Source organism: Aedes albopictus, chromosome 2 (assembly GCF_035046485.1).
Source record: "Aedes albopictus strain Foshan chromosome 2, AalbF5, whole genome shotgun sequence".
Classification (NCBI taxonomy): Eukaryota; Metazoa; Arthropoda; class Insecta; order Diptera; family Culicidae; genus Aedes; species Aedes albopictus.
Window position 1 is genome coordinate 327,848,300 of NC_085137.1, and position 17,223 is coordinate 327,865,522.

General features: G+C 39.1%; 1 protein-coding gene across 4 annotated transcripts in view; it reads right to left on the reverse strand.

Moving 5' to 3' along the window:
- LOC109404342 (uncharacterized) overlaps nt 1-17,223 on the reverse strand; it is a 438,368-nt gene that overhangs the window by 258,474 nt on the left and 162,671 nt on the right. For 3 of the 4 annotated variants that reach the window (XM_019677187.3, XM_019677188.3, XM_062852481.1), the window contains exon 3: nt 6,402-8,166. In XM_019677187.3, the coding sequence (XP_019532732.3) occupies nt 6,402-8,166 (1,765 nt within the window). The remainder of the gene's footprint in view (nt 1-6,401; nt 8,167-17,223) is intronic. The other variant, XM_062852482.1, reaches the window with a different exon arrangement.

A 17,223-nucleotide genomic window follows, 5' to 3' on the forward strand; every position in this document is an offset into this window, starting at 1 on the left:
TTTCAATTGCAATGCGCAAAGTGTAGACGCAACCGATCGTGCTCAAATTTTGCACAGATACTCAGGACCCGAAAAGGAACCAAAAAAGCTTTGATCTGAGAAAGCGGTTCCGATGACCCACACTAATGGATATATGAACAAAAAAAATTGAGGAAAAATCAGGGTCGCCTATTTTCTCGGAAAACGCAGGTGGAATTTTTTTTTCCCTGACACTACTTACTTTGAAAAATCATAATTCAAGAACGAAGCATCGTAGAAACCAAGTTTTTTTTTTTAGAAAATGAAAAACTGAAGAAATTTTTTTCAGAAATCCAAAAAAAAGTTTCCCACAAAATTTTCCACAGTTGGGAAAATTTGTAAAGAAAAGCCGGAAAACCTATGCCCGAACTCGTAGAAAATTTTCGAAAAAATATTTTTGAGAAGGTTATTATATAAGCTTTAATCGGTGAAATTTTTGTAATGCACTTTTTTTTTTAGTTATGGCCAATTTTGTTGAAAAATGTCCAAATGTGCCATAAAAGCCTTTTCTTTGAAAAATCATAACTCAAGAACGAAGCATCGTAGAAACAAAGTTTTTTGATAAAAATGAAATCAAATTTTATCAGGAATCCAAAAAAAATATGATGTGGAAAAAGTGTTCTACAAAATTTTCCACCGTTGAGAAAATTCATAAAGAAAAGCCGGAAAAAAAGCGGAAAAGAGATCTAGTAACCTGTAAAAACGAGCATATCGACATATTGAAAGAAAATCTAGAACAAAAACGAACAAGATCGTATCGAGATAGAGAGACATCGAGATAAGGAGATATCGACATGTAGAAGGGTAAAATGTATGCAGATTGAAGAGACCGACAAAACCATCGAGATAGAGAGAGATATAGAGATGTAGAACATCGACATGTGGAGAGTCGACTATATGGTCATTTTTCACAAAATTTGCCATAACTCAGGAACGAAAATTAAGTGCATTCCAAAAATATCAGGGATCAAACCTCATGAATTTACCTTCTCAAAAATATATATTATTTTAAATTGTCCACGAGTTCGGACATAGTTTTTCCAGCTTTTCTTTATGAATTTTCTCAACGGTGAAAAATTTTGTGGAAAACTTTTTCCATTTCATATTTTTTTGGATTCCTGAGAAAATTTGATTCCATTTTTATTTAAAAACTTTGTTTCTACGATGCTTCGTTCTTGAGTTATGATTTTTCAAAGAAAAGGCTTTTATGGCACATTTGGACATTTTTAAACAAAATTGGCCATAACTCAAAAACGAAAAAAAAAGTGCATTCCAAAAATTTCAGCGATTAAAGCTTATGAAATAACCTTCTCAAAAATATTTTTTAGAAAATTTTCCACGTGATCAGGCGCCTAACGAATTTTCTCAACTGTGGAAAATTGTGTGGCTTCGTAGTCGTGCGGCTAAGGTCACCAAGCCTTTAGTCACATCGTGCTAAGGAGCGCGGGTTCGATTCCCGCCGCAGCTGTCAGGAAAAGTTTTCGGCTGTGCCACTGGGCGTTGCATGCTAGTCCGTTGTCTAGTGTCGTGCTTCCTTCAGAGAGCAAATAGCTCACTGGAAGCATTGAACGTGTCCGTGTCTTTTAAATTTTGTGGGAAACTTTTTCCAGTTCATATTTTTTTTGGATTTCTGAGAAAATTTGCTTTCATTTAAAAAAAAATGTTTCAACGATGCTTCGTTCTTGAGTTATGATTTTTAAAAGTAGTTTCAGGGAAAAACGAAAAATTCCACCTGAGTTTTCCGGGAAAATAGGCGACCCTGAATTTTTCCTCAATTTTTTTTTGTTCATATATCCATGAGCCCTGCCTGTGGAAAAAGTTTCATGAAAATCTGAGACCCTTCGGCCCAAACCCGTACGGTAATAAAAAAAATCCCCATTTGAGTGTTTTTTTTAGTTAAACTTTTTAACGAAGAGCTGTAAAATGGTGATTTAAGTGGAAGGAAAATCCAACAGTAGCCTAGTGGTTAAGGCTATCAATCGCCAGTCCGATAACGGCGGATTCGATTCCCGTTCCGATCGGGAAAATTTTCTCGACTCCCTGGACATAGAGTATCATTGTGCTTGCCTCACAAATATACAAATTCATTCAATGGCAGGCAAAGAAAGCCCTTCAATTAAAAACTTTGGAACTCAGTTGAAGAGAGGCAGACCAAGTTCCAGTGGGAACGTAGAGCCATAAAGAAGAAGAACGTTCAACAGAACTCTTGCGAGGAGCAAGATCTAACCTCATGCTTCCATGACCCAGTCGATGACAAACAGCGCCAGCTAAGAGTTTCTAAATTCGGCTCGATTAACACTCTCACTGCCATGATATAAATCGCTTACACCATCTTACCATGCTCATGCCTCAAAACAGTGCAGTGCACAGTGGTCCACGAACGAGATTTACGAGGAAAGATGCATTCAGCGCCTTCAAATGAGTTTTAAGACAAATATGGTCTTTTACAAAGTTGTTTTTGTTTCAAATTCCTGAAAGAATCACATTTAGAGCTTCCAAAAACGCACATTTTTGTGCGCTGAGAATGTTGCTACGTCATTCCGTTCAAAAGATATTGATGATTTTCTAGATAAAATAGACATTTTTCAAGTATTCTTTACTTGAGTTACAAAAATAACACCTCTCTAATTTTTTGATATATTTTATAACAACATCTCTTCTTTCGAATGCGGGCAAAAGATATTTTTTATGTTTGCCCCAACCCGTCATATTACCTTTAAAACAAACTATGATTTTTTAAGAAAAAACACCTGTAACTATAGAGCAAGAAGAGATAACGACCATCTCAGTTTCTTCAAATGCTCTACAAGTGTTTCTTGGGCGACTTTGATGAAAAATCGAAACTGAAAAAGTTAATCCCAGAAAGCCGGTTTTTCTTGAGCCACCCTAAGCTTATTCAGAAAAAATATCTCTAGGTCAATTTTAAAGCTACATAAAAACTGTCTTCGGCAAACTTGCTCAAAATTGATAGATCTACCTACAACTTTCCCAAAGAAAATATATAGTTATTCTTGCAATTAAAAGTTTGGTTTCTAATTTCTTTGAAAATATGGACCACCCTAATTTTCATGCATATTGGAAAGAGGGCCTTATTTTTTTTGGAACAACTTTGTAAGAGACCATATTTGTCTAAAAAATCATTTGAGGGCGCTGAATGCATCTTTCCTCGTAAATCTTTTTCGTGAACCATTGTGCAGCGAAAACAGTATCAACTTGTTATGTCTTATATTATTAAACAATCGTCTCACAGCTTGGTTTTACCAAGCGAGCTTCTAAAATATGGTGGAGAAGCACTGGTGAGAGCACTATACTGGGTCATTACTAAGATTTGGGAGGAGGAAGTATCACCGGAGGAATGGATGGAAGATATCGTGTGTCCCTTCTACAAAATGGGCGATAAGTTGGATTGCGGGAACTATCGCGCGATCACACTACTGAGCGCTACCTACAAGATACTCTCTCAAATTTTATACCGCCGTCTATCAGCGATTGCAAGAGAGTTCGAGGGGCAATGTCAGGCTGGATTCATGTGTGAATGCGCTGAACGAACGGACCAGGTGTTGCAGAAATGCCGCGAATACAACGTGCCCACACATCACTTGTTCATTGATTTTAAACCGGCGTATGATACAATCAATCGAGACTATGGCAGATTATGCACGAATACGGGTTTCCGGAAAAACTGATACGATTGATCAAGGCGACAATGGATCAAGTGATGTGCGTAGTTCGAGTATCAGGGGCAATCTTGAGTCCCTTCGAATCTCGCAGAGGGTTCGGCAAGGCGATGGTCTTTCGTGCTTGCTATTTAATATTACGTTGGCGGGTGTAATAAGGAGAGCGAGGATAAACACGAGTCGAACGATTTTCACGATGTCCGTTGAGCTGCTTGGTGTCGCTGATGATATTGATATTATAGTTCAAAAATATGATACGATGCCGGAAACGTACATCCGATTAAAGAGTAAAGCCAGGCGAATCGGATTAGTCATTATTGGGTCAAAAACAATGAACATGGTGGCAAAGGCTCCAAGGATAAAGTGACCAGGTGATCAGAGCTCCAACGCGGGACATTAATTTGGAAAGATGCATAAAAAGGTGAAATCATGATTTTTTTTTTGTTAACGAATACGTAACGATTTTTTTGTTCGCAGAATACGAAGCACTCCTTTCTTCTACCAAGCATATCTTTCTGCGTTGTGAGCTTCGCAGAAGTGGGACAAACTCATAAACATTTTTCTACAGTCTTCAAAAGAAACCTGATAATTAAATCTAACTGTCAAAAATGGTTTTAATATTTCAACTCTCAATTGCTTTCAAAATTAAAATTAAGGTGGTTCAAACTTCGTACACAACTGAAACAAAAATCGTTTATTACAGCATTTTTACCTGACAAACCTGACGTGAACTCTACAATTTTTTGAGATTATTATTACGCCCAAAGTGCCTGAAAATGTTAACCAATCTAGCTTCTGCTTGTCCAATTTTGTCACTGGCGTACTATTTCCTTAAGTAGCTCGGATGATTCTCTGTCAACATTGATTTACTTATTGGATGAATTTAATTTACAAGCGTACTCGTTTTAACCGTTTGCCAGTCAATGATAGTTTCGATATTCACCCATTTGAAAAAAAATAACACAGTCAAAATAAATTTCCGATAAAAGTTTACTAGGGGAAATTACCTATTATCGGTCGTTAAGCTGAATTATATGGCCAAGTTTCGGGCAATTTGGCTGGCAAAAACCCCCCATGACGAAGAGAACAAAACGGCCGAGAATAGGTAATTTCCCCTATATTGGGCTTGGAAAGATCTAGAAAGAATCTAGATAACTTTGGATTCCGCAGAACTCTACGATCGAACAAAGTTCGCCGTAACACGAAGTTAACTATCTACAAAACGCTGATAAGACCGGTTGTTCTCTAAGGGCACGAAGCATGGACGTGCAGAGGACCAACGCGCCCTTGGAGTTTTCAAATGGAAGGTGTTGCGTACCATCTACGACGGAGTGCAGATGGAAAACGGGACTTGGGGAAGGCAAATGAACCACGAACTGCATCAGCTGCTGAGAGAACTAACCATCATCCACACCGCGAAATTCAGGTGGTTACGGTGGGAGGGTCACGTCATCAGGATGTCGGATAGCAACCCGACTAAAATGGTTCTTGAGAGTCATCCGACCGGTACAAGAAGACGTGGACGCAGCGAGCTAGTTGGGTCGATTTGCGGACTCTTCGCAGAGTGCGGAACTGGAGACGTACAACCATGGACCGAGTAGAATTGAGACAACTGCTACGTACAGCAGAGGAAACATAGGCCTTAGTCTGACCGGTACGGTAAGGTAAGCATCTCATTTTCATATTAAAACCACGCACACTTGCACACACTGAGGAGCATGCCATCCCTACTCCACTTACGATTTCACAATGTTTCTCGTTTTCCGTATTTATGACGTTGCAATCGAACCAAAGCAGCAGCTAGCCGAATGGATCACTAAAATAACTAAAACAGCCGCTATAGAAAATGAACAGATAGCGCCACTGTCATCTTGTGTGTTTGACATAACTCCACTGCTGTCACAATGTTAATGTTCATATACGGTGGTGCCTTTGTTTACACACGCGAATGCTAGAAAAGCTTGCTTCATTTATTTGTTGTTTTTCATCACCGTTCAATTTTCACTCCGCCAGATTCACTTATTACAGTACTCAATCTCAGTAACTTTCCATATTTTCTGGTTATGCATCACATTTGTATTTAATGAAGCTTTTAACAGATTGATACACAGAAAAACATATAATTCTCAAATTATTTTTTTTAGGAATTATCTAAATTACAAAACAATTAAAAAACACCCAAAAAACATAGAAACTTCTATACCAAAATGACACACTATTTTGCCTTTGTTACAGAAATGTTCTGATAGTATCAACCCCTTCGCGCGACTGATCTGACCTGACATGTCTCAATTAGTTCGTGTTATATTTGAGTGTAAATCTCCTTTATCTTCTTCAAAAAGGAGAATTGAGGCGCGCTTCGCAACGTTAAAAATATTTAAAATGCGTATGGAATTTGAACAATATTTACAAAAAATTTTGTAAAGAGGGGTGATGAAATTGAAACTTTACTGCAATGCCAACAAAAAACCATACCCATAGCGATAACGACCAAATCTACACCGCTGCTGCACAGGTAACCATGTAAGTAAAAAATACTTGCAATGCACGATTTCTAGCATCATCCTTCCTTTTTGAAACGGTTGAACAATATACCGAGTTGAAAATGTGTCAGTCCAAATATTTTTTGTCAAATATGCAGAGCAAAAGAAATTAAGACATCGTTTAACTCTATTGCAAAAAGCTTATTAAACGGAAAATACTTACATATGAAACCGATATGGCGTTCTTTCCTCCAATCTTCACTTTCCGTATCAGCGTGTGGTGTGGTTTATGTTCCTCCCGATTTGCACCATAGTACAGCTCCCAGTAGCTCGGTTTGTTCAAATGATACTCCAACAGCATCTTCTCCTTATCACCAAACATCTTGCCATTCTTGCCCAAACTTTCCATCAAAATCACACGTTGCAACGTAAAATCACTCACATCGCCATTTTTCCCTACATTATTGCTATTGCTTAACTCTGACTTACGCCTAACGCGACCCTCCGTAACCAGATCGCTAACGATTCCCATCCCAACACCACTGTCTACCACTAAGTGTGCACTTTTGCTTCCTTCTTCGGGTATCTCGATCGACACCTTGCTAGGCCTTCGTTCGCATACCTCATAGTTGCTCATAGCGTTGATCTCCGCGTTGCTCAAATAACGAATCGGCTGGTGCTGCTGCTGCTGCAACTGCTGCGGCTGAACGTAGATCGATCGCTGATTCAGCAGCATTTGAGTGGAGCGAGCTTCCTGAGCGAACGGGTTCGGGGCAGGCCGATTCAGCTGACGAACGTTGAAGCCGTCCCTCACGTAGACCGTTTCAAAAAGTGATGGCTGATCACCGGGATTGGGATACCTCGTGAGAGTCCTTTGAGCCGTTGAGGGGTAATACGATTGCTCAAAGACCCTGTGGTTCTCAAGAACTTCGTAGTCGTTTTCGAAATTCACCGATGAACCGCGCGAACGGTGACGCTGTTCAACGGCATTCTGAACTGCTACCACTTTGGCATCCTTCGACATTCCCTTACAGAAGCGTTTGATTTCATTCTCATTCTTTTGATTCATAGATTGCAGGTAGCCTTCCAAGTCTGACTTCAGGTTAGCAATGTTTTCTTCAAGCTCGGCTTCTGCCTGCGTGAGCCCATTGCTGTTATCGGCCTGTTTCTGACCCTCTGTTCTTTGTTCTAGTAGAGTATTGAGCTTCCCACGAATCTGTTCCAAAATATTGCGTGTATTGTGAAATTCCAGATATTCCTCGTACTGCGACTGCGACTGGAATTTCTTTTTTGCTGTGTCATCTTGATTTTTCTTGCTAACCGAGTAAAGTTCGTTGTCCGAATTCGATGAAGCCGAACTTTCTAATCCTATTAAGTTCTGCTGGCTATTGTGCCGCATTTTAAATGCCTCCAGATTGATGTCCGCCAATGAATCGTCCACATCCAGCGGCCATATTGGACGTGGAATCGATCCATCCGGACCCTCGGTATTGTCGGTAAGCTTCTCATCTCTGCTCGACGGTTTCGCACGCATAATTGCGACGTCATTGGACACGTTTTCCAAGGTAGCCGGGTAATAGTACTTTTCTAATGTTTTGCCATTCTTCTGAGCTTTACTAGCATCCTGCGACTTACTATTCTTCAAAATGCCTTCTCTCTTGCCAACGGTTGAGCCGGTTGGCTTGCTCCCACTTTCCGAGGGTGCCTTCCGAACTCGGTTCACAACCGGCTCGTAGTAGATGTGGTCCTCCGCCACAGAACCGCCCGCAAAGAAAATATTTGTACTGTAGTAACCCGAGGACCCGCTTTTCTCAGTCGAATAGTGCGAAGTCGAGTTTATGCGCTCCCGTCCGACGGATTTTCCCACCACCACGTCAGACTCGACATCACCGGAAGTATCCTGGCTGCTGATGGACTGGCGTTTGTTGCCATTGCTAGCTGAGCGCACCGTGGATTGACCTCTCTCACCGTTGATGCTAGCGATTAAACTGGAAATGAACAAAAAAAATAAAAATATACATTAGTTTCCTACAATTGTAAAAATACAATATGGTATTTTAGTTTTATAAGGCATGAAGCAAATTTTAGAGACGTCAAACAAATTTTTCTATCATTAGAAGAATTTCAAAACAATAACCAAAACATTATATACAGCATCTATGCTCATGCTCATGCTCATTAGGCCGTCCCTTATTTTGCGAAAATTGGAAATGTTATAACTAGTTCGTTAGTGGAAAATGATCGTTTTAGCTAAGCCTCGTAGCCGTGCGGTTAGGGTCACCAAGCTTCTAATCGCACCGTGCTGTGGGGTGAGGGTTCGATTCCCGCTCCGGGCGATGAAACTTTTCGTGAGAGTAGTTTCTTCTCCGTATCCACTGGTGCATGCACCGTGTGTCCCTTGTCTAGTGTTAAGTTTCTTACAGTCTGTGCAGCCTTTGGCTGAAGACGGTGTCCGCGCCTTTTTTTTTAATGATCGTGTCAAAATTTGAAGTCCGTATCTCAAGGCTAAGTGGTCCCTCAAGGGGCCTAAAGTTGTCAAAAATTTGTATGGGACCAAAAAAACATGATTTTTTTCGACAAAAATACGCTATTCTACTAAAACCGATGGTTTTAGGACCCTAAAGGGCCAAAAATATGCTTAGGTCTACTCGTTTTTGAGTTATTGAACAAAATAGGGTAAGTTTCCTTCGGAATCTAAAAAAATGGTCAAAAATACTGATTTTTCAGTTGTTTTTTGTCAATATCTTGGGAACGAGTAGATATATCGCAAATCTAAGCACAGTTTTGGCCCATTAGGGTCCTAAAATCACCGGTTTTAGTGGAATAGCGTTTTTGTTTTGTCAAAAAAAAAAAAAATTCATGTTTTTTGGTCCCATACAATTTTTGACAACTTTAGGCCCCTTGAGGGGCCACTTAGCCTTTAGATACGGACTTCAAATTTTGACACGATCATTTTTTAGCTAAAACGATCATTTTCCACTAACGAACTTATAACATTTCTATATTTTGCAAAAAAAGGACGGCCTAATGCTCATGCAAGACTTTGCAGAAGCATACATAGGAGTCATATCGGGTTGAAATTATCCTGGAATTCTTTCATATAGTTTTGAATGTACAAATTTCTTAAAATGAATATATTCAATACCATTCTCTGTGAAATTTCAGAAAAAAATCTGACGTAAGTGAATACAAGCAAACAATTTTAAAACGAAAAGTTTTATAAAATGCAAATTCCAAAAAAATGCTTATGAATTCCTAGGCACAATTCCGAACGGAATTCCTGAGAGCAGCGCTGGAAAAGAAATTCAAAGCCGTTGCTACACTGATTGCAGGGCGTGTATACTAAAGGATTCTGCAGATTGTTGTTATCTTCAAAAATTCCAGTGAGGACTCATCTAAAAATTTACCAAAAGGTTCTTTGAAAAAAAATAGCATGAAATATTTCAGAATTTTCTCCAAGATTTTCTTTAACCGTTTTTCTTAAACTTCTAAAATTTTTATTACAATGATTTCTACCTTTCATGAATTTCTTCAAAAATTCCACCAATGTGGAATTTTCCATTAATTATTGAAGAATTTCCTCCTGAAATTATTTAAGAAAATCTTTTACGGATTCATTCTAAAAAAATCTCCAGGATTTTAATGTTTTTCCTAATCGTGGTGTGGACCGAGTAGAATTGAGACAACTGCCACGTACAGCAGAAGAAACATAGGCCTTTGTCTGACCGGTACGGTAAGGTAAGTATCTCATTTTCATATTAAAACCACGCACACTTGCACACACTGAGGAGCATGCCATCTAGGGATGTAGTACCGGTAGTACCGGTACCGAAAATACCGGTATTACCGACCAATTTTTGGTACCGAAATACCGGTACTGACTGAGCCTTAGTACCGGTACTTTCGGTACCGTGAAATCTTTTCCGAAATGTTTGGAAACCGGTATTTTTTCTTCTTTTTTAATCCGATCATTAGTATAGCCGATATGCAATGGAAACTCGACTAGAAGCTTATAACAAAAATGTAACATCTTTCTAACTAATCCTGATATTTATAACTTATTGTGTTATACTTCTGTCAGAAACATTGGGTGTACATAACTATTACATATTACACCATTATAACACATTATGTAATAAAATCTGATCGTAACTCATTGTAGTATACTTATGTTTCTATTCTTTGGCATTGAGATAGCATTGTTACAAAGTTGTATCAAATTATGATAGAAACTTGTTATTATGAAGCTAAGATTTATATCACGTTTTGTTATAATTTTGGTCTGTTCATAATACAATAAGTTATTTAATTGATTACACCAGAGTTCTTTTTGTTACAATTTTAGTTATTTTAACATCATCCTTCATCTATTTAATAACATAATGAGTTATTGAAATTTTTTATAATGTCATAACAAAATATGTTACACACTTGACATAATTTTCTAGTCGGGAATAAACGAAAACATTTATTTAAAACCAAGTGTGACAAACAAACACTTCTGGAGCTCGATTTGAATAGGTCGTATGTGCTTTCATCGATATAAAATTCGATCAGTTTATTTTAGTAATAGTAGAAATATGGATGATATTTCGGTGGCTTTTAATGATAAAACAGAAAGCCTGTTTTGTAAGGAATCGGTTGTATGTATTGATTTTGTTAAATTTCAACAGTTTCCGCTATAAGAAGCGAATCTAACTGATCGAATATTATATCGACAAAAGCACATACGACCTATTCAAATCGAGTTCCAGATTTCATATATGCAAAACATTTCTGCAAATGGATTTATTAGCTTAAAATAAAACTTGTTAGATTAGGGTTTTTTGTTATTTCTTCAGTTTTTAAAATCCATTGAAAGCATCATCAAGGAAAAGCTAGTTAAATCTTCTTCTGTCTTCACCTTGTAGCTGTCTATCTGAATTTGGTATATCAAAGGGTGTTCCTGTTTCATTTTAGACTCATCAAGATACTGCCTGTGGAACTGCGTAGAAGCTAAACAAAAGCTACAATAGTTATTTATGCAACAAGTTGCAAAATGATGATTTTTTCAGCACGAGTTGTACGTTTATCCAACGAGGCTTGCCGAGTTGGATAAATACGACGAGTGCTGAAAAAATCGAGTTTTGCAACGCGTTGCATACAAAGCTTTTTGTAATTGCAAAAATACCCGTACAGTATAATCTCTCTAGCCACACAAACGTGTATCAGCAGCAACCACGTGTGAGCTTTCATGCGCGACAGGACGTAGTGCATAGTATTTTCTTCGATTAGGTAGGCTATGGTAGGCCAACTGTGGCAAGTTTTCAAGCTCCCGTCATCGTCATGCAGCATCATAAGCAAAAGCAAAAGTCGGTTCAGCTTCTGCTTCTACGCCTGATTGGCAGTTCAAATCAGAATCTGAATCGTCCTTATTCGGATTCGAACTGCTCAGTGCATGTAGAAGCAGCAACTGTATCTACGGAAGTAGCGGTACTTAACAAAAAGTGTGTGCTGGCAAAAGTGCCGAAAAGTAGTACTTTTCGGCACCTTTGCTTCAGTGAAGAAAAGTAGGCCGTTTTAACATTGTTTCCGCGAGTGAAAAGTAAAGGAATTCGCAACGCAATTACAAAAAAAACCGTTTCATACAACTCATTTCTTTTCATCATTTTTATTTGATATTTTTGTTTAATTAGGTATTTACTGGTTAGCTTCCCTGAACCGGGATTAACATTTTCTGTGCAAAATAGATGATTCTTCATTTTAGTGGAAAATTTCTCAGTACCGGTATTTTACCGGTACTACCGGTACTGTCAACCCCAGTACCGAAATACCGGTACTCACCAAAAGTGGTCGGTACTGCGACCCCTAATGCCATCCCTACTCCACTTACAATTTCACAATGTTTCTCGTTTTCCGTATGACGAAGGCAATCGAACCAAAGCAGTAGCTAGCCGAGTGGATCACTAAAATAACTAAAACAACCGCTATGGAAAATGAACAGATAGCGTCACCGTCATCTTGTAAGCACAGTTTTGGCCCATTAGGGTCCTAAAATCACCGGTTTTAGTGGAATAGCGTATTTGTTTTGTCAAAAAAAAAATTCATGTTTTTTGGTCCCATACAATTTTTGACAACTTTAGGCCCCTTGAGGGGCCACTTAGCCTTTAGATACGGACTTCAAATTTTGACACGATCATTTTTTAGCTAAAACGATCATTTTCCACTAACGAACTTATAACATTTCTATATTTTGCAAAAAAAGGACGGCCTAATGCTCATGCAAGACTTTGCAGAAGCATACATAGGAGTCATATCGGGTTGAAATTATCCTGGAATTCTTTCATTTAGTTTTGAATGTACAAATTTCTTTAAATGAATATATTCAATACGATTCTCTGTGAAATTTCAGAAAAAAATCTTACGTACCGTCGTGCGGGGCTTCTTTATACACTTTTTCATGGTTTTTCAACTTTATGACATTATAACTCCCAGACTAGTGAATGAATTCCCGCAATTTTTATACACAATAATTGTGAGTATGTATGTAGGATGTATGCAAAAAATGAGCTAAATCCATCAATAAACAAAAAAAATGTTCATACACCAATCGGACACATCTCATATAGAACCGGAAGGGGGCTACTTTGGACATTTTAATCTATAACAAAACTGCCTTTCAAATTCCAGGGTTATTTGAAAAACTACAATGTACCAATACTGTAGTATACTGTATCATACATAATTTTAATAAAAATATGCGTTTTAAGATGGTTCTGTGCTACCTTTGGTATTATGAGCAGCGTGATATTGCTATATAGATAGCCTGAAAAAAGGGACCATCAATCCTTTATTTGGGCGAAATGGTCATTTATAACGTATAACGATACAAATATTCGATTGTTTATGCTACGTTGATACATTTTGAATGAATTGATCAACCCTTTGAAATTTATGAACTGTAGAAACAATGCCTACAGACCAAATGCTCTGATACGTTATGTATATTATATTGGTTTATTCGATGTTTTTTCGCGCCCTGACAAGCAATAAACGGTCTGTTTGAAAAATAATTTCAACCAAATGAAGGGAAAACTATTGCTTTATAATAGTTTCTAAGACATCAAACAGATTTGAACCATATTTTGAATTCAAAAAATCCATATTCAAAAGTGTCCAAAGTAGCCCCGCATTTCAAAAGTAGCCCCGCACGACGGTAAGTGAATACAAGAAAACAATTTTAAAACGAAAAGTTTTGTAAAATGCAAATTCCAAAAAAATGCTTATGAATTCCTAGGCACAATTCCGAACGGAATTCCTGAGAGCAGCGCTGGAAAAGAAATTCAAAGCCGTTGCTACACTGATTGCAGGGCGTGTATACTAAAGGATTCTGCAGATTGTTGTTATCTTCAAAAATTCCAGTGAGAACTCATCTAAAAATTTACCAAAAGATTCTTTGAAAAAAATAGCATGAAATATTTCAGAATTTTCTCCAAGATTTTCTTTAAACATTTTTCTTAAACTTCTAAAATTTTTATTACAATGATTTCTACCTTTCATGAATTTCTTCAAAAATTCCACCAATGTGGAATTTTCCATTAATTATTGAAGAATTTCCTCCTGAAATTATTTAAGAAAATCTTTTACGGATTCATTCTAAAAAATTCTCCAGGATTTTAATGTTTTTCCTAATCGTGGTGTTCTTTTAGAAATTATTAGATGGATTGGTACCTCTTGAGATTCCTTCAAAAATTTATCTAAAGATCCTTAAGAAAACTGTCCATAAATTTAATGAATAATTCTTCACCGATTCCTTCAGGAAAACTCCTATGCAGTTTTTTAGGAAGTTTTTCAAAAGGATGCTTTAAAAATTTCACTGAAAATACTTGCTCCGACATTACTTAGCTTAGCTTAGCTTAGCTTAGCTTAGCTTAGACTGACTGCACATATCTATGGTTGCTACTCCGTGATTGACCCGAACCAATGACAGTTGCGCAATGAATCAACTGAATAATTGACTGGGAGTGGTCAACATTCTCACTGTGCACGCTTCAGAGATTCTCTTTTACAGTACAATAACGGCGCCGGCCACGTCCTTGCAGTCAGGTTGGGAGAGGAAAGGAATATTAGTACCAACCTTTGTTAAGTGAAGGACCGCGTTTACCGCTGCGACTCCACCAAAGGCTGCAGGAAGGAGTGTTTGTTATTAGGGAAGGTATCGTTGGATCAGGATTCACTTTGATAAGTAATATGACCTTTTGATGTTTGTTCGCCATGCCGGCCGCCGTGACATTGTTCGCTTTACGCGGAAAGCAGACAATCGAACACTCGCGTTGAGTGATCGCTCAATATTTACCACAACCGACGTGTCCGAAGAAGCTCACGATGTCGCCATTGTTCGCTTCACGCGGGAGGCAAACAATAGATCACTCACGTCAAGTGATCGCTCAATATTTACCACAACCGACGTATCCGAATAAGCACCCGATCTCGCCATTGTTCGCTTCACGCGGGAAACAAACAAAAGATCACTCGCGTCAAGTGATCGCTCAATATTTACCACAACCGACGTGTCCGAACAAACCAACAGTCTCGCCATTGTTCGCTTCACGCGGGAAGCAAACAATAGATCACTCACGTCAAGTGATCGCTCCATATTAACCGCAACCGACGTGTCCGAACAACCACACAGTCTCGCCATTGTTCGCTTCACGCGGAGAGCAGACAATCGAACACTCGCGGGGAGTGATCGCTCAGTGTTTACCACAACCGACGTGTCCGAACAAGCACACAATCTCGCAATTGTTCGCTTCACGCGGGAGGCAAACAAAAGATCACTAACGTCAAGTGATCGCTCAATATTTACCACAACCGACGAGTCCGAACAATCTCACGATGTCGCCATTGTTCGCTTCACGCGGGAAGCAAACAATAGACCACTCGCGTCAAGTGATCGCTCAATATTTACCACAACCGACGTGTCCGAACAAGCACACAGTCTCGTCATTGTTCGCTTCACGCGGGAAGCAAACAATAGATCACTCACGTCAAGTGATCGCTCAATATTAACCACAACCGACATGTCCGAACAAGTACACAATCTCGTCATTGTTCGCTTCACGCGGGAAGCAGACAATCGAACACTCGCGGGGAGTGATCGCTCAGTGTTTACCACAGCCGACGTGTCCGAACAAGCACACAATCTCGCCAATGTTCGCTTCACGCGGGAAGCAAACAAAAGATCACTAACGTCAAGTGATCGCTCAATATTTACCACAACCGGCGAGTCCGAACAAGCACACAGTCTCACCATTGTTCGCTTCACGCGGGAAGCAAACAATAGATCACTCACGTCAAGTGATCGCTCAATATTTACCACAACCGACGTGTCCGAACAAGCACACAGTCTCGCCATTGTTCGCTTTACGCGGGAAGCAAATAATAGACCACTCGCGTCAAGTGATCGCTCAATATTTACCACAACCGACGTGCCCGAACAAGCACACAGTCTCGCCATTGTTCGCTTTACGCGGGAAGCAAACAAAAGATCACTCGCGTCAATTGATCGCTCAATATTTAGCACAACCGACATGTCCGAACAAGCACACAGTCTCGCCATTGTTCGCTTTACGCGGGAAGCAAACAATAGATCACTCGCGTCAAGTGATCGCTCAATATTTAGCACAACCGACATGTCCGAACAAACACACAGTCCCGCCATTGTTCGCTTCACGCGGGAAGCAGACAATTGAACACTCGCGGGGAGTGATCGCTCAGTGTTTACCACAACCGACGTGTCCGAACAAGCACACAATCTCGCAATTGTTCGCTTCACGCGGGAGGCAAACAAAAGATCACTAACGTCAAGTGATCGCTCAATATTTACCACAACCGACTACCAAACTACCAAAACCCAACATAAAGAAGTTGACCTAAGACATGTATAGCAACCTACGCTACTACGATAACAAACAAACAACAGATAATTAACATTATTTTTTACATTTGAGTTAACTAAAATTATAAGTACACAGGGCCAAACACCCGACAAGAATGAACTCAAGAAAAAACATCCGAAAAATTCAGGATGTTTGAGCATTGGATTTTTTTGCCTTACCCAGTGTTAAGGTGAAGATATGACGAAGCCACATCTCAAATCCTCAAAAGCACAAATCCGAAGAACCGAACGTCGTAGGGCGCTTAAAAGTCGATAGATTGATCACCGCCAGCGAGTAATCAAACGATCCCTCCCCCAGAGCAGCCCGCGCCCGGCTCCTCACGAAAACCCTAGCCGCGGCTTCGTCAGGTCTTCACCCCAATCTGTCCACTGACGCTCGTGTAGGCCCGCTATAACCCGACGTCTCCACTAGACAGAAATGTCTTGCCATTTTGCTGGACAGATGTGTCATGACAGAAATGTTCTCTCGCTGTTTGCATGGAAAGCAGCGGTGTTGATCATTTCTGTTACGTTTTCTCTTTCTGGCAGCAAAATGGCAAGACATTTCAGACTAGTGGAGACGTGGGGTAAGTGAGAAGAGTGGGCATCCGCATCCATTCCTCTTATAGAGCACTGCATGAAATTCTCTCCTTCTCTTTCACTCTTACTGAAATTTTTGTAAACAACAAGGCCAAGAAACTTCAAAATCCCATACAAAATCAAAACAATGCAGTGCCCTATACAAGGCCCTCCTGAAATTATTTAAGAAAATCTTTTACGGATTCATTCTAAAAAATTCTCCAGGATTTTAATGTTTTTCCTAATCGTGGTGTTCTTTTAGAAATTATTAGATGGATTGGTACCTCTTGAGATTCCTTCAAAAATTTATCTAAAGATCCTTAAGAAAACTGTCCATAAATTTAATGAATAATTCTTCACCGATTCCTTCAGGAAAACTCCTATGCAGTTTTTTAGGAAGTTTTTCAAAAGGATGCTTTAAAAATTTCACTGAAAATACTTGCTCCGACATTACTCAATGGAAACAGTTAGAAATCTTCCGGAATTCCTGTCGGAAAGTCTTTCATAATTTTTTTACATATTTTTTTTTTGCCTCCATAGTTTCCATCAC